General features: G+C 43.0%; 1 protein-coding gene across 2 annotated transcripts in view; it reads left to right on the top strand.

Annotated features, from left to right (window-relative positions):
- CROCC2 (ciliary rootlet coiled-coil, rootletin family member 2) overlaps positions 1-25,196 on the top strand; it is a 149,254-nt gene that overhangs the window by 120,410 nt on the left and 3,648 nt on the right. For both annotated transcript variants that reach the window (XM_075861357.1, XM_075861358.1), the window contains exons 24-35: positions 1,348-1,586; positions 2,327-2,486; positions 2,680-2,847; positions 11,634-11,985; positions 13,428-13,594; positions 16,773-16,893; positions 20,990-21,153; positions 21,917-22,357; positions 22,550-22,699; positions 23,188-23,367; positions 23,560-23,691; positions 24,112-24,291. In XM_075861357.1, the coding sequence (XP_075717472.1) occupies positions 1,348-1,586; positions 2,327-2,486; positions 2,680-2,847; positions 11,634-11,985; positions 13,428-13,594; positions 16,773-16,893; positions 20,990-21,153; positions 21,917-22,357; positions 22,550-22,699; positions 23,188-23,367; positions 23,560-23,691; positions 24,112-24,291 (2,454 nt within the window). The remainder of the gene's footprint in view (positions 1-1,347; positions 1,587-2,326; positions 2,487-2,679; positions 2,848-11,633; positions 11,986-13,427; positions 13,595-16,772; positions 16,894-20,989; positions 21,154-21,916; positions 22,358-22,549; positions 22,700-23,187; positions 23,368-23,559; positions 23,692-24,111; positions 24,292-25,196) is intronic.

The following is a 25,196-nucleotide window of genomic DNA, read 5'->3' on the forward strand; positions in this document are numbered from 1 at the left end:
AGTACCATTGAGATAAAAGTTTGTATCCCACTTCTTGGATGCGACTAGAGATTGACGACCCATGCGTTAGATCATATATTCTTGTTAATTGGGAGTCAGAAAAAGACAAATTCAAATCATGCTCCCATTTGCCCATAAAAGGAGGTGGAGGTTGTGTCGAAGGGGACACCAACATGGCATAAATAGCAGACAAAGCTTGTCGAACTGGCCCTTTTTCATCACAGAGGGTTTCCACAATTTTTTATTGACTCATGGGCGACAACCTCGAGCCCTAGCTTTATAGTGGTTCCCTAAGACACCCACTACATATGACTCGTGTGGCAGTTACTCTTCTTTTTCTCACTTGTATGATAATTTGTGGTTTATAATTACTCTGTCCTGTCTGTAAGGGAATTGAGCTCCTAATGTACTGACGCCACTTTTCAGGGAAGTTGACCTGTGTAGGGACAATAGGGCATTATGGAGCTATGTCTGGGGACTGGATAAATAAGTGATTACTGCGGCCTGCTGCACAGAACCTCTTCCTTCACCTTACATGGTAAGGTCAAACCATTTTATTGATGATGTTCCACATTCTTATCTACATGTATTTTTACCTCCTATCGTTGGTAATTGTATACATTTTGCCACCTTGGACAACATTGGCTTGGCATGTGCTGAAAATCATTTTATTTTTATGATATATGAATTCCAGGTGACTTAGAGGATCTGTCACCACATTATAAGTGGCCTATATTGTACATGATGTGATCGGCGCTGTAATGTCGATTACAGCAGTGTTTTTTTATTTAAAAAAAACGATAATTTTTGACTGAGTTATGACCTATATTAGCTTTATGCTAATGAGTTTCTTCCTACTAAAGGAGTGAATCGGGGATCAATTGCACATCGAATCACCCTCCAGCATCTAATCAGAATTTCTCGACTCTGTTACTCGTTACTCTGGATCGCGCATATGTTTGGTCTATTTAGTTCTGGTGATTATGTGAAGATATGGGCATGTAGACATAGGCATAAGTGGCATGTATGAACTGCATCTTAAAATTACATTTTAGGTGTTGACTTCGTATGCATGTTTTTTTTTCACAAAATGTTATGCTTTGATGCAAAATTGCATGAAGGCGCTCATGAGTGTAAAATGTTGGATAGCATATTCACAATGTGGCAGGTATCTACTTTAAGAAAAAATTGGGATATTGGGGTATAATATGATTTTTTTTATATTTTTGTTTGTCAAAGATTACATGTCATTGTTTGCCTAATGTACTTGTGAGTGTCGAAAGTGTGAAAACTGTGATTTCAATAAGAAGATCCAGCCTTCCTTCTAATTCATGCTCTCCCATGCAGGTAGAAGAGCTGAGAACCCAGCTACGTTTAGCAGAGGATGCCAGAGATGGGTTGCGCAGGGACATCATTGAAGTTCAGCGCCTGCTGCGGGAAACAGAAGAGACATGTGACTTGCAAAGAAAGGAAGCTTTAGAGTTGCGCAGAGATCTTGGAGATCTGACACGTGAAAGGGAGACTCTGCAAAGATCTAACACTGAACTGAGAGCATCCATCAAGAAAACCGAGACCGAGAAGAGCAGGTAGTTTATAATAGAAGAATCAGATCTTAAAGTGGCTTTTTGTTACCACGTTTTCTCTATTGTCTTGAAGCAATAATTACAAAAGATAAATATTATATTTCTTTTGTTACCGTTCTTTCGTTGCGCAATTGTTATAAGCAACTTACATTGACAGGCCATATCTATGTAAACTCCTCATGGTAATGTTTGGATGAACTAATATACAGTAGTCTTGTCAAGGCTGTGGACTAATAGATATTGTCCAATACACTATCAGTATTTCCCCTTTAAGAGCAGCTATGGAGATCAGAGGACGAGGCAGAGGGAAAGCTGAAAAATCACGCCTGCTGCATCCTTCCTCATAATTTTCAGGAGGCGCGGGTCGTAAGATCCCATCTTGAGAGCCTAAATACATCACCATTTTTATTAAGAACACAATATTGCTCTCCTTGGCACATGGGCGTTCATATTCTGTATTCGTTAAAAGCATGCACAATATATAGGACATATATTCCTGTGGATGTAGAGGAGTATATGTCTTATACAGAGTAATGGGTAAAGGAGGAGCAGTGCACGACACATTGAGATTTTATCTGTCTAGACACCAAGGTGAGAGATGAGTGTTGTGATAGACTCATCATTGGCACATTATCAATTGACATCACAGAAATAAGGGACACAAGACAGGTAGGACTACATTTTCTTGACGTGGAAATAATATGAATCAATGTGTAGTAATTTTATGAACATTACTCCTCCAGCCTGCAGGTGGCAATAGAGGAAAAGCAACAGCGGTTGGGAATACTGCAGGAGGCCAAATCTTGTGTTGAGCGGGAAGCAGCACAACTGAGAACTAATTTGCGTGAGGTAGAGCGTTCACACATTGAAGCCCGCAGACAACTTCAAGAGCTGCGCAGACAGGTATGAGTCAGATGGTTTATATTCTACGTTTCAATAACTCTGTCAGCTATTATATATATTTTAATCATTTAATGTGTAGATTTTGTGTAGATAACAACTCAGCAATAATTATATAGTGTAAGCATAAAACAATACTGCCGAATAGAATATGTGTACACTGGTAATCGCTCATTCTTCCGTCTTCTTTACAAAGGTAAAAACACTTGGAGGAGAGAGCAACCAGAAGGAGCAAGAGGTGGCTGAACTTCAGGCACGGATACAGCAGGAGGAGCAGAAAGAGCAGCAGAGTCGCAGGGAGTCACTTGAACTGAGACAGCGGATAACAGAGAGTGAGGCTGACAGGGAGACTGCTCGCAGAGAGGTGGGTATCAGAAGTTGGGGTGAGAATTATCAAAACTAGTGCAAACGAAAAGTGGATAACTATAGCAACCAGTCATTATTTTCCAATGAGACTCTGAATAATGAGAGCTGGAATGTGATGGATTGCCATGGACAGCTCCGCCATTTATTCCTTGCACCAGCTTTGATAAATCTTTCATATTGGTCAAACATTCTGTTATATTCTTATACAACTTTTAACAATATCTCTCATTTTAAATGTACATAAAATGTTGAGTAACTTGTACTGATTTTGAGTTACATTGTGTCTTATACATTATTCATATCCATTATTTCCATATTCTTCTTATTTGTATGATCTATCTGGTAAGTTCTAAGTTTAAAGGGGTTGTCTGGTTTAGAAAACTCATTTTCAAATAATCTTTTAGGGAATTATGCGTTAATAGGGGTGTTTCCCATTCAGCCAGAACAAAAAGCATCTACAAAGAAGTGTAACTAGCTTGTGGGGTGTGGACCCACTGGGCCGTACCGCGTAGCAGGATAGCTGCTGGCCAACTAGGTACAATACAATGTCTATAGTCCAGAACGGGTATCTGAGGCAATGTAGACAGTAGCGGTGACACAACTTGACTTTCACTGTAGATGGCACAGTAGATGCAGCGGAAGACACGACTTGACTTTCACTGTAGATGGCACAGAGGCAAGGAAGCACGGGATACTGGGTACAGGCAGCAGGGAACGGGTAACACTGGGAACTGGAAAACACTGGGAGACCATTTGCAAGACAAACTTTAGGTAGACAACAACGGTCAAGCAAGGGTCACGTGGGCAGAGCCCTTTTTATAGTCCAGCAGCATTCTAGGCTAATTATTGATTAATGACAACTGGACGCGTACTGGCCCTCTAAGGCCGTGCACGCCTCGGGCGCGCGCTCCCTGCGGGAAACAGTCCCAGAACACGGAAGTGAGTGCCGGCGTCTCCCTGGAGGGAGATGCCGCCGAGAACACAGATGTCCATGGCCGGGGCCGTCAGAGGGTAAGTCTGAACGACGGCCCTCGGCCATAGACGTTACAGTATCCCCCCTTTTATGCCCCCTCTTCTTGGGGCCAGAGTGGGAGAGAAATCTCTTCACGAGGACAGGGGCATCGATGTTCTCCTCTGGCTCCCAAGACCTCTCTTCAGGACCAAATCCCCACTTTCTTGGTGGCCAGGATCTCCCGCACTTCAAAAGTCCCTGACGAACCGCCAGGAGCCACTGCGGAACTAGGAGTCCTGGAATAGCGGTTCAGGACCACGGGCTTCAGCAAGGAGACATGGAGGAAGTTAGGGATCTTGAGGGTAGGAGGCAGCCGAAGCTTGTAAGACACAGGATTGATTTGTAGCAGGATCTTGAAGGGTCCAAGGAAGCTGGGAGCAAACCTGCAAGACCGCACCCTCAGCCGGATATTCCTGGAAGACAGCCAGACCTTCGTACCTGGAAGAAACTGGGGAGGTTCTTGTCTTCTAGTGTCTGCCTTTCTCTTCATGCGGTCCACCGCCAGCAGAATAGAAGATCGTGTCTGTTGCCATATCTGCAGAAAGTCCCTGAAGGTAGAGTCAGCTGCAGGCACCTGAGACATAGTAGAGGCAGGAAGAGGTATACGAGGATGTTGGCCGTAGATGATGAAGAACGGACTGGAGGGGGTGGACTCACTAGTATGGTTATTATAGGAGAACTCAGCCCACGGGAGCAGCTGCACCCAGTCATCATGTCGTCTGGAGACAAAGTGCCGCAGATAGTTCTCCATAATCTGGTTAACCCTTTCGACTTGTCCATTAGACTGAGTATGATAAGCCGAGGAGAAGTCCAACTTTACACCGAGGAGGCCGCAGAGTGCTCTCCAGAACTTCGAGGTGAACTGGACCCCTCGATCCGAGACAATATGCAGAGGCAAGCCGTGGAGACGGAAGATGTGTTGAACGAAGAGGTCGGCCAGTCGAGCAGCAGATGGCAAGCCAGTCAGGGGAACAAAATGAGCCATTTTAGAAAATCGATCCACCACCACCCAGATCACACTGCATCCCGGAGAGAGAGGCAGATCTGTGACAAAGTCCATAGCAACATGCTGCCAGGGGGCGTCGGGCACAGGCAGTGGTTGGAGCAGACCGGCTGGTCTGGAGTGGGCAACCTTGTTTGCTGCGCACACCATACAGGAGGAGACAAAGTCCATGACGTCTTTGGGCAGCGTGGGCCATCAGAACTGACAGGCAATTAGGTCTCGGATCTTACGGGCACCCGCGTGACCTGCCAGCTTGGAACTGTGACCCCAGCGAAGGATTCTTCCTCTGTCTGCCAGACGTACAAAAGTCCTTCCCGGAGGAATGTCTCTAACTTGCAGAGGCTTAACAGAATAGCTGTAGGAAGGTTCGATAATATTCTGTGGGGACTCCACAGTGTCCTCTGTCTCAAATGACCTAGATAAGGCATCGGCCCTCACATTCTTGTCGGCAGGTCGGAAGTGGCGTTCGAACCGGAATCGAGCAAAGACCAACGACCACCTGGCTTGACGAGGATTCAGCCGTTGAGCCGTCTGTAGATAGGTCAGGTTCTTGTGGTCCGTGAAGACCAGGATAGGATGAGCTGCGCCTTCCAGTAGGTGTCTCCACTCCTGCAGGGCCAACTTGATGGCCAGTAACTCCCGATCCCCAATCGAGTAGTTGCGCTCTGCGGGAGAAAACAGCTTAGAATAGTAGCCACATACCACAGTCTTGCCTTTCGAACCTCTCTGGAATAAAAGTGCATCGGCACCAACAGAGGAAGCGTCCACCTCTAATGAAAACTGTAGGGATACATCAGGGTGATGAAGAATAGAGGCTGACGTGAAGGCCTTTTTTAAGGTTTTAAATGCGACTTCTGCTTCTGGAGTTCACACCTTGGCATTCATGCCCTTTTTAGTGAGGGTGGAGATGTGAGCTATTAATGAAGAGAAGTTGGGAATGAACAGCCGGTAGAAGTTGGCGAATCCCAGGAAGCGTTGCATGGCCCTTAAGCCTTGGGGGCGTGGCCATTCCAGGACAGCCTTTACCTTCTCCGGGTCCATTTTGAGACCCTGATCGGAGATGATATAGCCCAGGAAGGGTAGAGACTTCTTTTCAAACACGCACTTCTCCAGCTTGGCATAAAGATGATTCTCCCATAATCGAAGCAACACCTGGCGGACATGACTCTGATGAGTTACAAGATCTGGGGAAAAAATCAAAATGTCATCGAGATACACCACAACATAGACATAGAGAAGATCACGAAAAATGTCATTGACAAATTCTTGAAACACAGCGGGGGCGTTACACAGGCCGAAGGGCATGACCATATATTCGTAGTGTCCATCACGTGTATTAAATGCAGTCTTCCACTCGTCACCCTGACGAATCCGGATTAGATTGTAAGCCCCCCGTAGGTCTAGCTTAGAAAAACATTTTGCCCCCCCAAACAGTTCCGAAATCAAGAGCAATGGGTACCTGTTCTTCACCGTTATCTGGTTGAGGCCTTGGTAGTCAATGCAGGGTCGGAGGGATCCATCTTTTTTCTTGACAAAGAAAAACCCAGCTCCGGCCGGGGATGAGGGTTTACGTATGAAGCCCCTCTCCAGATTCTCCTTAATGTAGGCTGACATAGACTGGGTCTCAGGCAAGGAGAGATGGTATACTCTACCGCGAGGAGGGGACGAATCAGGAACCAAGTCGATAGGGCAATCATATGCTCAATGTGGTGGCAATGTCTCTGCTTCCTTCTTGTTGAAGACATCTGAGAACACAGAGTAACAAGGAGGCAACCCTGCCAGTGACTGATTCAGAGGAGACTGAGGCGGATGGACATGCACCAGACAGCGGTCGAGACACTTGGGACCCCACTGGAGAACCTCTTGAGAGTTCCAATCCAGGACTGGGGCGTGTAGACGGAGCCAAGGCAAACCCAGCAGCACGGGGTTGACGGCCTTGGGCAGGAAAACAGGGAGATGAGTTCAGAGTCAAGAACTCCCACTTAGAGTCTTAACGGCTTGGTCACAGACAAAACTGGGTCAGGCAAAGGCAGTCCATCTACCGAGGCAATGATCAACGGCCTTTCCAGCAGAACAGTAGGAAACTGAAGAAGATCCACAAGGTCCTGGCAGATGAAATTGGCTGCAGAGCCAGAGTCCAGGTAGGCAGAGACTGGATGGGGCCTCTCGCCAGCGACAATGGCCAGAGGAATAAACAGTTTGGAGGAGAGTTCTCTATTAAATGCAGTATCGCCCAGGGTTGTCTCTCCAACCAATCCTAGGCATTGAGGTTTTTTGGCTTCTTGTGCACAGATGCAAGACATGGCCAGCGAGGCCGCAATATAAACAGAGTCCAGAGGTGGGCCTGCGCTGTTTCTCTTGAACGGACAGTTTAAGCCGATCCACCTGCATCGGAACCTCGGGTGGAGTAGTAGACGAAGGCAAGAGGGGTTGCTGGAAGTTGGGCGCCAGTCTAGGAAGCCGTCTCTCCTTTCGAATCTCTTGAGATCTCTCTCTGAGCCTTATGTCCACTCGAGTAGCAAGTAGAATCGGGTCGTCCTAAGGCAGCTGGTAGATCGCAAGCAGCAAATTCGTCCTTGATCTCGGGCGAAAGACCATGCCAGAAGGATGCTATCAAGGCCTCATTGTTCCAGGACAGTTTTCCTGCCAGGGTCCGGAACTGGAGGGTGTATTTGCCCATGGAGGCGTCCTCTTGTCGAAGGTTAAAGATAGCAGTGGCTGCCGACGAGACTCGTCCAGGCTCCTCGAATACGGTACGGAACAACTGCACAAACGCCTGGAAGTCTCGGGTCCCTGTCGTTCCCAGATTGGATTCGCCCACGCCAGGGCCTTGCTGGCAAGTAGAGACATAATGAAGGCGATCCTGGCTCCGTCCGAAGGAAATGCTCGGGTGTGCAGAGTGAAGTGGATATGGCACCCCCCTGCACATACTTGTGTCTCCATGGAACCGAGGTGGCAATGGCAGAGAGAACCGAGGATCCGAACTGGAGCTGCCAGGAGGTGTAGCAGGAGGGTCGATCGGTGGAGCTTGCATAGGAGCGGAAGTAGCTAGCGCCTAGCTGCGCCACGGAGTCAACTGCCACAAAAAGTTGATCCTGTCGTGCTCCCAGATCCTGCAGGTCCGCCTGCATGGCTTGGGAGGGTGACATGACCTTGAATTGACAAGCGGGGTCCATGGCCTGAGCGTACTGTCACGGCGCGCACTGTGGACCCACTGGGCCGTACCGCGTAGCGGCATAGCAGCTGGACAACTAGGTACAAAACAATGTCTATAGTCCAGAACGGGTATGTGAGGCAATGTAGACAGTAGCGGTGACACAACTTGACTTTCACTGTAGATGGCACAGTAGATGCAGCGGAAGACACGACTTGACTTTCACTGTAGATGGCACAGAGGCACGGGATACTGGGTACAGGCAGCAGGAATGGGTAACACTGGGAACTGGAAAACACTGGGAGACCATTTGCAAGACAAACTTTAGGTAGACAACAAAGCTCAGGCAAGGATCAAGTGGGCAGAGCCTTTTTTATAGTCCAGCAGCATTCTGGGCTAATTACTGATTAATGACAATTGGACGCGTACTGGCCCTTTAAGGCCGTGCACGCGCCCTGCGGGAAACAGTCCCAGAACCCTGGAGGGAGATGCCGCCGAGAACACAGACGTCCATGGCCGGGGCCGCCAAAGGGTAAGTCTGAACGACGGCCCTCGGCCATAGACGTTACATGGGGTCCAGAATATCTGTCAATGACAAACGTAGTAATGCACAATTTATCCTGTGGGGGCGCTCCAGGGGAATTTATCACTTTCAGCTGGGTTACGGCTGATACCCTGTGATCAGAATATTTTTGTTGGATCTGTTAAACAAAAGGGGATTGTCCAAAGTGGACAACCCATTTGACTGACATCTGGACTCCCACAATGCACTGCACTATGTTACAGGAAACCAGCAGAATTCTTAAAGCAGCTGTGAATGTGAATAGAGATAATTACATAGTTAGTACGGTTGAAAAAAGACACATGTCCATCAAGTTCAACCAAGGGATGGGAAAAGGGAAGGGATGAACCAAGAATTCTATACATTGACATAGGAGCTGATATTTTTTCGTTCTAGGAAATTATCTAAGCCTTTTTTTAAGCCATCTACTGTCCCTGCTGTGACCTTCTCCTGCGGTAGGCTATTCCATAGATTGACAGTTCTCACTGTAAAGAAGCCTTGTCGCCTCTGCAGCTTGAACCTTTTTTTCTCCAGACGGAGGGAGTGCCCCCTTGTTTTTTGAGGGGGTTTTACATGGAACAGTTTTTCACTATATTTCTTGTATGGGCCATTCATATATTTATATAAGTTAATCATGTCCCCCCATAGTCGTCTTTTTTCAAGGCTAAATAGGTTTAATTCTTTTAATCTTTCCTCATAACTTAGATTCTCCATGCCCCTTATTAGCTTCGTTGTTCTTCTTTGTATTTTTTCCAACTCCAGGGCATCCTTTCTATGAACTGGAGCCCAGAACTGAACTGCATATTCTAGATGAGGCCTCACTAATGCTTTGTAAAGTGGTAATATTACATCCCTGTCCTGCGAGTCCATGCCTTTTTTAATACATGACAAGTTAAAGACAGTAATTCAACATTTTAAAGACTAGTTCATAAGCCAATATTTTTTGAATACTGTTAAGGATTCCTTAAGCTCCCCACTATGCCATGGTCTTAAGTGATAACACTATTTATGTTATATCCTGTCTTATACACTTTTCATACCTAGAGCTGCTTTATCTTTCAATAATATTATTATTAAGTAAATGTACAGTCACAATATACATATAAATTAAATCATACAAGCACATGATCAAACAAAGTGTAGCCGAAATATGCGAGGAACGGCTAGACGGCCGAGTTAGACCGCTAGAACTGCCCATATAACCATTTTTTTCATGAAGGTTTCTTGCTGTAAGAGCTGCAACAGACCAAGTAGATTACAGAAAAACCTCAACAGCATTGACTGTGTTCTCAACCAAACAATAACACCCTTAACACAAAAGAAAGAAAAACAGTGAATCCTCGGGTCGCCAGTAAAAAGGGAGCTCAGAAGAAAAGAACTGTTGAATGTGGGAAGTCCTAGTCTTTAGCTTAAAAAGTAAATGGTTTGACAAGTTTAGATGTTTTCCAACAGAACCATTCTTTATGGAATTTATGACATTTTTGTTGGCTGCATGCATAAATATATTCATAATGGTAATTTCTGTAAATTTTTCAAGTAATATTTTCTAACGTAGGAATATTTGATGTTCTCCAATTTTGGCCTAGGGATGAGAGTGCAGACAATAGGATATGGCATAATACTGTCCTGAAGAGCCTAGGAATTGCGTCCACTCCCAAGTCTAAAAATTGGAAAAAAAGCCTCACTCCAAAAAAATTGTATCAAAAGGATAAGTTTATTCACCCATCAGTGCAGTAGGATGGAACGTTTCAGCTGCTCAATGCAGCCTTTGTCCTGATGAGCAGCTAAAACGTTGCATCCTACTGCACTGACGGGTGAATAAACTTATCCTTTTGATACAATTTTTTGGAGTGCTGCCTCTTTTCCTATTTTTTGTCTACATTTGGGGATTTACAAGTCGGATCCCTGTAGGCCCGCACCCTGTTACCCTGGAGGTTTTGTTCTACTGTGCTGCCCATATCCTCTCTGTTTGGACACTCCCACGTCTAGCAATCCAAGCTCAGGTGTAAAGGTACAATTTTGTTTAGTTATTAGACAAAACATTGAATTGATAGAGTACCAAATGGGACATAGTAGAGGGCATGCCCAAAAAATGTGTAATGTAGTGCCTATCCGTCCACAACCTCTGCAGCATTTGGCGGATACGTTGGAGTACATTTTGGACAGTTTGTATGGGGTGAGGTACCACCTGTATAATATTTTGTAATATTGTTTGTGATGGCTGGAGTAAGAGGTCAAACATATTATGTTGTACAATTTTATCCATAGTTTTTCTGGAAAATGTTTGTTTAAGTCTCGATGCCATTTGGAAATTTGTGGTAATGTTTCAAATTTTAGGGGAGATGTTAATATTTGATAAAAAGTGTTAATGCCTCTAATTTTAACTGGTCGTGCAGATATGTAGATGCTATATGAGCTGGTGCTAGTAATGGGTTCGGGAGTTTTGTAAGAAAAGTGCGAATTTAAAAAGTATAAAATTGTGTTTTATCAAGTTGATATTTGGTTGTTAGATCTGTAAAGCAGCACAAGGAATTGTTGCAGTATAGGCCATTGATATAGGAAATACTAGCATTTTTTCAACTTGTAATTTCCAGGTCTGGTAATATTTTTCTAGTATATGGATTGGTATTTTTTCTGTTTTGTTTGGGAGTTGGCATTGCTGACATTTGATAAGAATGTCCCAGGCTTGCAGTGTGGCTCGGATGGTATGTAAAGGTGTGTGGTATAAAAGCTGCTCTTAATATTCTGCAGGTAGCTCGTGGAATCAGGTGGTTTATCTACACTCTAAAGTCAGCTCTACGAGTGCCCATGGATTTCAGAGTGCCTCGGAAAGTCTAATTTTCCCTGTGGACCTGCAACTCGTGTAGCCTGCACTGATAAAAACCTGTTGGTATTGAGACCCGAAATATTACAAGGGGTTGCCTAAACCTCTAAACTGTACAAACCAATAGAGCAGTTCAAAACCAGAGTTTCACTTCAAATGACAAAGAATAAAAATGGCAGATTTCTATAAATGGAAGAAATATAGCTAATGTGCCTCCACCTTTTCTCAGATTTTGTCTCTGCAGCAGCGTCTTTCAGCATTAGAGGCTTCATCTCGCCAACGTGAGAGAGATTTTGAGCAGAGACTTAGTGAGAGTCGAGCAGGAGAGCAGAGGCTGCAGGAAGGTTGCAAGACACTGCAGGAGCAACTACAGCGGGGAAGCACGGAGGCGGCGGATCTGAAACTTCATCTTGGAGCTTGTGAGACCCGAGTGCGAGCTCTAGAAACAGAACTAAATCGGATTCAGGCAGCGCGCAGGGAGGCGGAAAGCCAGCTAAATAGCCTGCACTCCGCTTTAAGGCGTACATTAGGTGTCAGAGGCCGCAGCCCTTCCCCTCATAGAGGCAGGTCTCCCAGTAAAGGTGAGAGCCATTAATACCATAATCTCAGACTGTGACTAAAAGATGCGATCAGGATGGTTTACAATTTATTACGTATGGAAATTGTAACCAAGTCACCCTCAGCATTGACTGTTCTTGCTATGAATTTAGTTATAAACATAAATATGTATTCTGTAAGGGCCTGTTCACATCACTGTTCATTTCCGTTCCGGGGTTCCGTCCAAGGTTTCCGTCGGGTGAACCCCGAAACGGAAAGTGAAACTGACAGCACAGCTTCCGTTTCAGTCACCATTGATCTCAATGGTGACGGAAACATCGCTAATGCTTTCCGTTCATCACCATTCCGGCTGGTTTCCGTTTTTCCGACGGAATCAATAGTGTAGTCGACTGCGCTATTGATTCCGTCGGAAAACCGGAAACCAGCCGGAATGGTGACGAATGGAAAGCATTAGCAATGTTTCCGTCACCATTGAGATCAATTTTGACTTAAACGGAAGTTGTGCTGTCAGTTTCACTTTCCGTTGCGGGGTACACCCGACGGAACCCTCCGACGGAACTCCATAACGGAAATTAACGGTGATATGAACAGGCCCTAAGTGGTTCTGTTCCAGTACAATATTATTGGGTATTGCCTTCTGCAGATAGTGTTTGTTTTGGGTAGTATTGGAGTACAGCCTGTTGTAGGCCTCAAGCTTGGTAAATGTTTGAAAAAAATGTGAATGCTGAATTTCAATAAGCATATCATTTCCTAAGAGCGTTCTGTGAATAGGTACAATAGTCATTTGGTAGGAAAAAATATTGAGATACTTCCCCTGATCACATTATATTTATGTATTAATTCATTACCAATGGACAAAAAAGAATGAAAATTTTAACCTAAGATGGTCATGAAATTGCTCTGATAAAATAACACTAATATCTAGCACAGTTGATATCCTACCCTTAAAGGTGTAGTCCAGTTTCAGCAAATAAATGTCATTTTTAGTATAAGAAAAAGTTACACAATTTTCCAATGTATTTTCTGTATTAATTCCGTATGGTTTTCAAGATCTACTTGCTGTTATTTAGTAGGAACCTTCAGTGTCTAGTTCCAGTGGATAAAATTCTGTCCATGGTCATGTGATAGACACACAGGTGATGGGATTGTTAGAGGACACTGCTCTGATATGCATACAGTAATTGTAACGAACAGTGCATCTGTGTGTCCATCACGTGACCATGGACAGGAGTTTATCCACTGGAAGTAAACAATGAAGGTTCTTACAGAATAACAGGAAGCAGAGATCTTAAAACTGCGAGGAATTAACACAGAAAGTATATTGGGAAATTCTATACATTTTAATTATATAAAAAAAATTAATTAATTTGCTGAAACCGGACAACCCCTTTAATCATCATGTGCCTGTTATAATTTATATTTCTATAATATTAAATATTTTAATACTACAAATATTTCCATATAGGTCTTGACGGCTCTATAAGTGCTCTATTAGATGGACGACGGACACCTTGTTCACGAGGAGGGTCTCCTGATCGAAGTCGTTCTCCTTACCCAGAAATTGAACCTGAGGGAGTAATTGTAGCTCTTAATGATCTTCTGCAGGAACTAAGGGACACTCAGAGGGAGAGGGTGAGGATCTAAAGGCATTATTACTGCTACCACACAGTATATGAGCTTTCCCCTGATTGTCCGTAAAGGAGGACTATGAGGAAACAAGGCTGTTGCTTATGTTTTGCAAGGTTGCCCGGAGTTTTTATTGTTCAGTAGAGCACTAGAACATTGTACTTCAATAAAATGTAGCCAAGCTTTAAACGCTTCCTATGAGGTTAGTAAGTGATCCGCCCAGCTTCTCCCGTAAGAAGTAAAAATATTTCTTTCCTGCAGCTGTTAAGTTGCCAATGTAAACCGGTATAAATGCATAAAAAATAGCTACAACTTATTACTGACTAAGAATACATTTCAGTTTAAGGTCAGGTATGACTGCCGTTAACCCAAGTGTTCCCCTCAAGTCATACTAATAGGGGCCAAAGAAGCTGAGAGATGGGGCGTTGCTTAACCAGTTCAGGACTGCGCAATTTTGAGCTTTCAGGACCAGACACTGTTTAGCCATTTTTAGCACGCGTTCGTTAAATGGCTATAACTTTTTATTTGTTGGGCTAACGACGTGATTTTTGCGATGTTTTTTCCATAGACAATGCAGGTTTCCTTTTTTAGCATTTTTATACACATCCTTTTTGCTATTTTAGAATTTTTGTTCTTAAAGTTTGAAAATAATAGTAAAAAAATAAGCTTTTTTAAATTTCAGCTATTTTTTTTGGTAATAACATAGTTTTACCCTAAAATAGATCTTTTATTTGTGATCGTCATTGTCTACCGTAAATTTTAATATATTACATGTCTATATTAGGGTAATTGGCTAGCGTTACGACAATGATTGGCGGGGGGGAGACGTTTTTCTTTGGGGTGGGTATTTTATGTGTATTTATTATTAAAAAATTTTGCACTTTATTTTACTTTTATTTTTTTATTACTATGGTCTGTCCCTCAAAGGTCAAAAAAGACCTTTGAGGAACTTTATATATATTTTTTTCTTTCTTTTTTTCTCATCTTTTTCCACTGTAACTGGAGCTGCACAGCAGCCCCAGTTACAGGGGAAATCATCCCTCTCATAGTGACTATTGTCACTAATAGGGCTGTGCTGGGTCTAGTAAGACCCAGCAGCACTCTGTCACTAACGGCACACGGCGATCATGTGACCAGTCACATGAACACCGGGATAAATAGAGACAGCGGCACGGCCGCTGCCTCTATTCCTATACACAGTGTTCATTGAGCGCTGTGTAAAAGAGATCGGAGAAGACTCTCCTCTCCTCAGGGTCCCCGGCAGTCACTGACAGCCGGAACCCGACATTCAGCTGCCCGATCGCTCGGGCAGCAACTTAAAACCAACTTAAAACCACGCCGTAAAAAGTCTATGGCGCAGGTTTTAAGGACCCTGACCGCTGGCCGTAAAAAGACAGCCAGCGGTCGGGAACCAGTTAATGAGGTCATTACACTGGAGAGCTGCTCTAGCTGTCCTATAAGGGTATGTTCACTTGTGGAACTTTTGGCATAAATATTTGCCGTGTTTTTTGTAAAAGTGCCAGGAAGAAATTCCATGTATGAACAACCTAATAGTTGCACACAAATTTTTCTGCAGAGAGACTATTTTGTGATGGTCATACATATAAGGGTATGTTCACACGGCCTATTTTCGGCCGTTTTTCAGGCCGAAAACAGCAGCGAAAAAGAAGTGCATGTCACTTCTTGGGACGTTTTTGGAGCCATTTTTCATTGACTCTATTGAAAAACGGCCGTAAAAAACGCTGCGAAAATCGTGAGTGGCTTAAAAAAACATCTGAAAATACGCAGCTGTTTTCAAGGGAAAACAGCTCCTGGTTTTCAGACGTTTTTGGTTAAGCGTGTGAACATACCCTTAGAATTGATCAGGCACAATAGAGGAAAGTTGGCACCACTCTTTGTTTCCACAGTATGGAACAGGTATGTAGATGCAAATGGAGTCAGGGTTTCCTGGTCAAACAAACTTCGGGTGGTGCTCAGCATGAAAATCATCATGCAATATCATGTAGGTAAGGAAAATGAACTTTAATATAACATCTTGGCAAAGATAAAAAGGAGCACGGCATCCCTGTAGACATATTCTAGGGAATGTAGAGGTCCAGGAAACTGCACGCTGCGGGTTCGTCCGGATGCAAAACTTCGTCCGGTTACAGTACGGGAAAAAATTTGTATAGGTATATTCCTAGGAAGCTATACCTAAAAAGAAACCTTGGTGCGGCGCTGTTCCCTACTCATGAAAATCCTTTGAATGGTACCCAGTAGCGAATATCCAAAAGTAACGTTGAGGTCATACAAATAAAGGGTTTTAATTGTGATCATAAAAGCAACGCGTTTCGGAGCCGTACCGGCTCCTTCATCAGGCTGTGCCATCTCTGCTACTTTTGGATATTCGTTACTGGGTACCATTCAAAGGATTTTCACGAGTAGGGAACAGCGCCGCTCCAAGGTTTCTTTTTAGGTATAGGTCACAAGTGGAGGCACACTTTAAGCTAGAAAAAAGGATTGCTTGAGGAGAATTATAAGTCTACCATGAATACCTTTTCTCCTGGTTTTGGCTTAAAAAACTAAGCAATGTGCCAAATGCGTGTGAATGAGGCTTGACAGGGACAGCTACGATATGAGAATCCCCCTCCCCTTGCCAAACAAATTCGCATATGTAATATCCAAATATCTAACCCCTTTGAGCATGAAATGGGGATATGTTCTGGACTGTTATGTTGGTAATGACATCATCTCTAGAAGAAGGACCTTTGCCTTGTTTTAAGTAAAAAAAATCAGTTGCTTATGAGCACGTTTTGGCTGTGTTCTGGTTCCATACAACCTTCGAGTTGTACGGAGCTGTAATAGGTCACCCATATACTACCATGGGGCTCTACTGTACCTTCGATTTCAAATTAAGTCTTTTTTTCTGTTGGATTCCATACGAATCTGACAGAAAAATATTGTGGCATTCTCTATTGGATGCCATATTCAATTTAATCAACATTATCCAGGTTGCAGGAATGAAAACAAGTTTAATATAGATAATATCATATAATGGTTAAATAATGCCACCGATGTAGTAACCTTTGAAGATACAAGCGCCCCTTGTTCTGTAAATGATCTATGTCATCTAAATTTAACCTTTGCTGCTTTTCATCCCACATGTTTTAAACATTTCCTAACAACCATCTTCTGCATTTATCAGGATGAATCTGGCATTCAGATTTTGTCTCTACGTAGACAACTAGATGACAGCACTAACCATGGTGAGAGACTGCAGAACCAGCTGCAGAAACTGCAGAGACAGCTGACCGAGCTCCAGGAAGGTATCTCTTTTCTTCACGTTTAAAGTCAGAAGACAGGATGATAATATATGTCGTTGATGTAGAACATTCTAATCTTTAAGTCCATGCACCGGGAATTGTATATGCCAGAAAAGATTCTGGGGCATATGCCAAACGTATCCATAGGGTCCCATGCACACAGCGTATGCCAAAAGAGTGTCCTTTTGGCAAATGTCGGGATTGTATGTGTCAGCATACCTTTTTTTTCTAATGTATAGGAAAGCATAGTCTGCTGCACTTTCCAGGCATATAGTAGATTTTTTTATTTTACAATGGGAGTCATTGGGCGACGTACTCCACTGTATGCTCATGCAGTGGAGTATGTCGCAGCCTTCTGTCAAAAGTATACGTCGGGGAGAACTCCTGACGGATGCCTATGATTGAAGGACAAAGCAAAGTTTGAACAGAGCCTTAATTTCGTTGTTTTGCTTATTTTACATTTGTAAGGTTCTGGCTTTGTGAATTTGTTGCCGTTTATTTTACCCTAGTTCAATGCAGGGTCATATTTGTCCAGGAAATCATCTACAGGATATGGATACATTCCATTTTTTTGCTACTAGGCATCACATAAAGAAACAAACAAATCTTATTTTGCATTTATTGTACATGAGCAGTGGCAAAAAAAAGACACAAGTTTCCATTTACAAAGAGGAGCCAAAAGGAAGCTGTAAAGACGGGGTCTCCATGACGATCACACCCCAAAATTGCATGCTATAAGTACATCAGTATTTTGTGTAATATTGCATTGCAGGAAACGGCATGTGTAAAATCAATCACACCATGGGGGGAAAATATCTCAATACAATGTTGATTTTTTTTGCCATCAAGATAATTAGTGTATGCATGGGGATGTATAGGGATACATTAAACGGTAACTAAACTTTCAAAATACTTTTGAAATGTTATAGTGACATGTTAGAAGTTTTGATTGGTGGGGTCCGAGCACTGAGAACCCCACCGATTGCTAAAATGAAGCGGTAGAAGCACTCGGATGAGCACTCCGCCGCTCCGTTTCTGATCGGCTTTCCTCGGAGCAGTGTACAGGCTCAATAGAAGGCCTATGAGTCCATGAGGAAAGACGATCAGAAACCCATCAGTACAGCACTCACCCAATCGCTTCTGCCGCTTAATTTTACCAAACAGTGCGGGTCTCAGTGCTCGGACCCCCACCAATCAAAACTTCTAACATGCTACTATGACATGTCAAATGTTTTTTTACATTTTAGTTACCCTTTAACCCGTTAGTGACCGCCAATACGCCTTTTAACGGCAGCCACTAATGGGATTTATTCTGATGCATATGCCTTTTCACGGCGCTGTATCAGAATAAATAAATAGAACAGGGAGCCGTCAAATCTCCCTCCCTGCTCTCAGCTGCCAGATGTAGCTGAGAGCTGGGGGCGTCCCTGCTCTACCGGGTGAGATCGATATTAGTATCGATCTCACCCGTTTAACCCCTCAGATGCGGTGCTCAATAGCGAGTGCCACATCTGAGTGGTTTTGGAAAGAGGGAGGGAGCTCCCTCTCTCTCCCACTGACACCCGGCAATAAGATCGCCAAGTGTCTGTGTCACCAATGGTAGCCGGGGGCCTTATAAAGGTAGTAGTGAATGCCTGCTAGATCGTGCCTGAGGCATGGCCTAGCAGATGCCTGTCCGTTTTAAACGGACAGGCAGTAATACACTGCAATACAAAAATATTGCAGTGTATTATAAAAGTGATCGGAGAATTGCATATTAAAGTCCCCTAGTGGGACTAGTAAAAAAGTAAAAAAATAGTTTAATAAAGTTAATTAAAAACCCACTTTTTCCCCTTACAAACTGCTTTACTATTAAAAAAACAAAATAAAGTAAAAAAGTTACACATATTTGGTATCGCTGCGCCCGTAACGACCCCGACTATAAAGCTATTACATTATTTAACCCGCAAGGTGAACGACGTAAAAAATAAAATAAAAAACTATGGAACAATTGCTGTTCTCTGCGAATCCTCACTTAAAAAAAATGTGAAAAAAAGTGATCAAAAAGTCGTATCCTCTACAAAATGGTACCGCAAAAAAAAGCCCTCATACAACTGCATCAGCAGAACAATAAAAAAAGTTATGGCTCTTCAAATATTGAGACACAAAAACAAATAATTTTGTAAAAATTTGGTATCATTGCAATCGTAACAACCCGCTGAATAAGCTTATTGTGTTATTTATATCGCACGGTAAACGGCTTAGATTTAGGACGCAAAAAAAGAGTGGAGAAATTTCAGGTTTTTTTCAACCCCCCCCCCCCCCAAAAAAAGTTAATTAAAGTTAATCAATATATAATATGTACCCCAAAATGGTGCTATTAAAAAATACAACTTGTCCTGCCAAAAAACAAGACCTTATACAACTATGTCAACGTAAAAATAAAAAAGTTATAGCTCTTGGAATGTGACAATGAAAAACGTAAAAAATAGCTTGGTCATTAAGGTTTAAAATAGGCTGGTCATTAAGGGGTTAAGCACAATATCATGCAACAATATAACGTAATCACATTAGTAAAATTATAGAACCCGTTTAGTCACCAAGAAGCCGTAGAAGAAATAGTTCTAATGTATTTTTAATATGCTTAATGCCAATGAGAGAACTTCTTCCTACGCTACATTGTAGACATCCGATGTAAACAACACAATATCATCCATTTGAAAAGGATTATGTCAAGTTATTGCGTCTGCTAGCTTTAGAAATAATTTCATGTCACCTTTTCTGAGCTCTGTGAGCAATTCTCAACACTAAAACTTCACAGCCTCGGGCTACGTTTTAAAGGGTGTGACCCTACAGCCATAACAAGGGGCTGGGAAGGGAGGGAACTTTATCCTATTCTCTGTACGAGAGGCTTCACAAGCTGTAACATAATGGCACGGATTATCACATAAATGGGGAACATCACTTTTTGTTCTTTAAAATTCATCCTCACTAATGAACTGTGTGAAATGAAAGACATGATGACAGGTTTTTACATTTCATGCTCACACAAGGATAACAACTAATTGTGGTCTGTATGCAACACCCCGCCTTTAATTTTCCTATAAAACTTATGTCAAGTCACACAAGGTTATTTATTTTTTTTGGGAACAATCGGTCTGCTAGCTAAAGCTGCTAGTTTATACTGATAGTTAATACAGGGAAACTTCTATCTGTGCCTTTTGTATCTTAAAATATAAATCTGAGTTTTTGTAACCCATGTAATATGTCAGTATGCAGTGTAGATGGTGGATTAACATTGGTAATCACTACCTTGAAATCTGAAGGGGTTGTCCAGGCTGTGGACGGTTTTTCATATTGATGACCTATCCACAGGATATGATCAGTGGGGGTCCGACACCCAGACCCCGCATCAATAAGCTATTCCGGCTGCCTCCAGGCGCCAAAAGTTATGCAGTCGGTGCTGGAAGCAGATGGCTTCAAGTGAATAGGAACAGAGTTGCAGTAACCCAGCACGGCCGCTATACAGTGTATGGAACCATCTGCTTCCGGCACAGAGCACTGCATAACTTCCAGCACCCAGAGGCAGCCGGAACAGCTGATCAGTGCGGGGTACGGGTGTTGGACCCCCACAAATCATATGCTGATGACCTATCCTATGGATAGGTCATCAGTGTGAAAAATATCCCCCAAACTGGACAACTCCTAAGTCCTGTTTTGGTCATCACAGAATGCATTGACTTTTCCAGTCTGTACGGATGTCCGATTGCACTCAAGTCTTTCATTATATTTCAACTTTTAAAAATAGGAATTAAAATAACAGAAATTACACGTGAAAATGCATTAAATTATTGAAGTCTACAATTAGGACTGCACTTTGAGTCCGCAAAAAAAACCTGTATTGCAGTCTGTATGGTGCTTCTGTGCCTATCCATGTGTCTATTTAATTCTCTAGAAGCATTGCGGTCATGAGGCAGCATGCGATGGAACATGCTGTATATCTCCAATATCTCAGAATCTTCACTTTGTTGGGCCATTTTGTAGGTGCTATTACAGCCATTAGTTTAGCTTTGAACCTCATTCCCTTAAAAACCTAACAGTTTTTTTTATTTTATAAAAGGGCAACAGAAGATGGAGGAGCGCCTTGGCACTGCTCATACAGAAATGCGCCTGCTGCAGGACAATTTGCGTCAGGTGGGGATAGAGCGTCAAGCTGCAGGAGAGTGCGCCCTAAAGCTGGAGCACAGTTTACGTGTCAGCGAAGATGAGAAAAGAGACCTACAGGTATGGAGGAATAAACAGAGCGTGCCAATAATATGAATGTAACATTATGAAAGGAGATTGTGCAGATTATTATGCGACAGGGTATACCTATTGTACTCTTGTTCTCATTCCAGTTATCATCACGTTAACATCACGCTTGCTTTTACACCTCCGGTTTATGTTACCTGTACTTGGCGTACTTGACTTGTCAGTATACACGAATGTTTACTGTGGAACAAATCCCCTCCACCCACTTATTTGGATGTATTCTCTTTAACAGTAGAATTTTGATGGGATTGCCCTCCCAGGGACCCCACATCACCTTCTTGTCTGCTGGTTTCCCTCAATATAATGGGTGGAAAGTACTTTTGAAAGTGGCCAAAAAAATGGTGAATGATGAATTGATGAATGACCTATCTCAGGTGAAGAGATTAAACTAAACATGGCTGCTTTCTTTTAGAGACAACGACACTCTTATCTATGGCTGTGTGTGGTATTGCAGGTCAACCCTATTCAAGGAAATGAGGTTGAGTTGCAATACCAGACATAGCCTATAGACAAGAGTGGTGGTGTTTTGAAATAAAGCAGCCATTAATTTTTAATCTTATACAACTACTTTAAAGGGGTTGTCCAAGAGTTAAAATAATCTGGCAGAATATGAATATGTAATAAAATAACAAAAAAAAAACTGCTTAGTCAAAAATTAGTGCGAAACTTTTAGAATTATGTACATTTAGTCACATTGCACTTGTTCTTACGGATGATGCCTTATTGTTTCTTTCAGGAACGACTGTGTCGGGCTCGTAGTGATGAAGGCAGGCATGGGCTTGAGTGCAAGGGCCTAAGAGAGGTTCTTGAAGCCTCAGAGAACCGTGGCACAGACTTGGAGCTAAGACGCCGCTCTCTGGAGGGTGAACTGGAGAGGACACGGCTTTGTCTTGCAGAGAGGGAAGCAGAAGCGCAGTCACTGCAGGACAGAGCACATTCTTTGCAGGACCACCTGAAAGAGAGTGAGGACAGGGAGGCAGCTCTGCAGAGAGAGGTGCAGCGGTTAAGCCTTGCATTGGCCAGGGCACAGGATGGTGAGCGGCAGCAGCAAGAGAAGTCACAGGGGCTGTCCCAGGCACTCGGAGAAGCATCAGCTGGTAGAGGAAACTTGCAAGATGATGTGAACAGACTACAAGGAGCCTTGACGGCTGCTGAGCAAGATAGAAGGGTGCTACAGGTAACAGACAAACACCCAGGAATCTCATTTTAGTCAAATTAATCATTTGAAGAGATAATGCATACCTGGAAGCGGTCCCAGTTATCATGGGACAGGTTTGGGTGTGCAGTAATACATTTAATTTGGAATGTTGGCAAGTATCCTAATGGTTTTCTTTTCATTTGTTGAATGTATTATTCATCGCTTGCCCAGGAGCGGTTGGATTCAGTACGGCAGGCATTGAGTGACAGCAAGAAACAGAACCTGCGTCTTTCACAGACAGTACAGGAGCACCAACAGCAGCTGGGAGAGCTACAGCTAACCTGCAGGGAATATCAGGCACGGTCAGAAGAGCTGCAGCAGGTGAGATGTCATGCAAATCAAAAAACATTCATAGCGTCAATGCATAAATGGCAATTCCCCAAAAATTTATTATCCTAATAATTACCTTTAAAAATGGGTATTAAGTTAATAAAGCAGGAAATTTTGACCCCCCAACTTACCTGTCAGCAACCTGTAGTCGCCTGACAGATTCACAGGGTACCAGTGGGAATGTGAGCCCAGAAAAGATAATAAAACTATATAAGGAAATTGCTGTTTATGCAAATCTACACTTAAAAGAATATCGCCATCTAGATATAAAAATTCTTCTACACCTTTAGGTCCATATTGTTATAATATTGTCCTTACGGTGCCTCATACGAGTTTGTCAGGCTAACAGACTAATGGACTTAAACAACGACAAGTCATACAAGATACATTAAACAAGGATAAGTGTCTTACAATTAGGTTTTCTGTGATTGAAAAAGACTTGGAACTTCCTATTTGTTTGAATTTTGTGTCCCTTTCAGGTTCTTTTTAAACACCAGCAGAGGGAGAAGGAACAGGGTGTTTCTCTTGTTGACCTGCAAGAAAGAGTAAAGCTGCTACAAGGGGACAAGACACAGGTCGAGATTGACAAACAGGACATTCAGCACTCAGCCACACTTCTGGAGAAAGGGAACAACACATTGAGAGCTGCTCTGGAAAAGGTAACCGCATGCTACAGGAGTCCTCGACCTTCTGAAATAAGACAATATAGAGCAAACCTTATACGATAGAGACTTTGGCCAACATGCCTAATTAGAGTCTTACCTGTCTGAGTTCTGGTAGGACTATTAGATGGAGAACATCTACAATGTGTACATTTTGAAGAAGCATTCATATTGCTCCGTCACTTACAGGTGAAGCGCGAGCAGCTGCGTTTGGAGGGAGAAACACAACGGATCAGCATAGAGAAGGAGCAACTAAACCAATTGGTGATGTCCTTGAAAAAAGATGTGACCGAGGCACAGAGACAGAATCAATACTTGGAGGTATATTTACACTACCAATAATTAATCCAGTTAGAGTGTATGTCGATGTGTACTAGTAGTTATTTCTACAAAATTCTTTGGTCTTACCAGACTGTAAGTGTACTCATTCCTGTATATACTGACAAGATGCTATGAACGCCAAAGTAATCCATTCACGCATCTCATATTATTATTCTTTTACTAGTATAGCGCCAATGTATTCCGCAGCGCTGTACAGAAGTTGTCCTTCTTCACTGTCCCCAGTTACGCTCACAATCTAAATTTTCTCTCTGTATATTTTTGGAGTGCCTGGAGGAAACCCACACAAACATAGGGAGAACATACAAACTCCATGCAGATAGAGGATTTGAACCCAGGACCCCAGTGCTGCAAGGCAACAGTGTTAATAGCAATACATTGTTATTTATTGTATTTTAATAGACCCAGATGACGGAGATGGAACGTGCTCATTCACAGCGGCTTATGGAACTCAGTATGAGACATCGTCAGGAGGTGGATACAGAGAGTGAAAGACTGCGCATTGCTCAGCAGCAGGCAGAGATGACACTGGAGTCTAGGGAAAGAGCTCATAGGCAGAGGGTCAAAGGGCTGGAGGAGCAGGTAAATGCTCATGGATTATTAAAAAAAACCTTGTTACAATGTTGGACAATGGGTACGAGGCATATCTACTGGCAGGTTACACCATTGCTGAGGGGGGACCTGAAGATAAGAGCACGGTATAGAAGACAAAGCCAATCTTCACCCATTCTTTCTACTTATGAAGAGCAAAATGCTTGACATTTAGTTCTGGACCCTCATCTATTAGTCAGAGCGGAAAACGGCTACCAAGAATGTCTCTCACTCTGGTGGACCTGGCAGTGCATTACATTAACAGCCCGCTGATTTCAATGGGAACTGTGCAATGCTGCATTTCCCCTGTGGTGGCGCTGCAGCGAAATTAAACACTTGCTTAAGGGTTTCCTGACAGATTACAGTTGATCGCTAAGGGCTAGTTTCACACGTTCAGGATTTGATGCGGATTTGAGTTGTGGAATACGCAGAGCAAATCTGCATAATTTTACTGTACAATGCAGGTAGATAGGTTTCTACAATCCCAAACCACATGTAGCGTATTTTTACATTACGGATTTATAGATGCGGGTAGAAATGTTAAATCTGCAGCATGTCCATTCCGTGCCGGATTCAATGCGTATTAATTGCGGATTTTAATCCTAGAAATCAATTAGATGTTAAAATCCGCAATGAAATCTGCACCATAAGAAATACGCACTTGCAGATTTCTAAATGTGGATTTATATACGGATTTGATTCAGATTTCATCCATATCAAATCCTGAACGTGTTAAGGGTCCCAGCAACCACACATCCAGTTTACAGCTTTTAATCGGGGACCCTTCTAAATAAAAGGGACTGACCAAAGCAGACAACCCTTTTAAGGAAACCATCAGCACAATAGAATGTAAACTTTAAACATTCGCTGTTACGTGGGCTGATTTCACTGTTTGA

The sequence above is a fragment of the Rhinoderma darwinii genome, chromosome 4 (assembly GCF_050947455.1).
Source record: "Rhinoderma darwinii isolate aRhiDar2 chromosome 4, aRhiDar2.hap1, whole genome shotgun sequence".
Taxonomy (NCBI): Eukaryota; Metazoa; Chordata; class Amphibia; order Anura; family Rhinodermatidae; genus Rhinoderma; species Rhinoderma darwinii.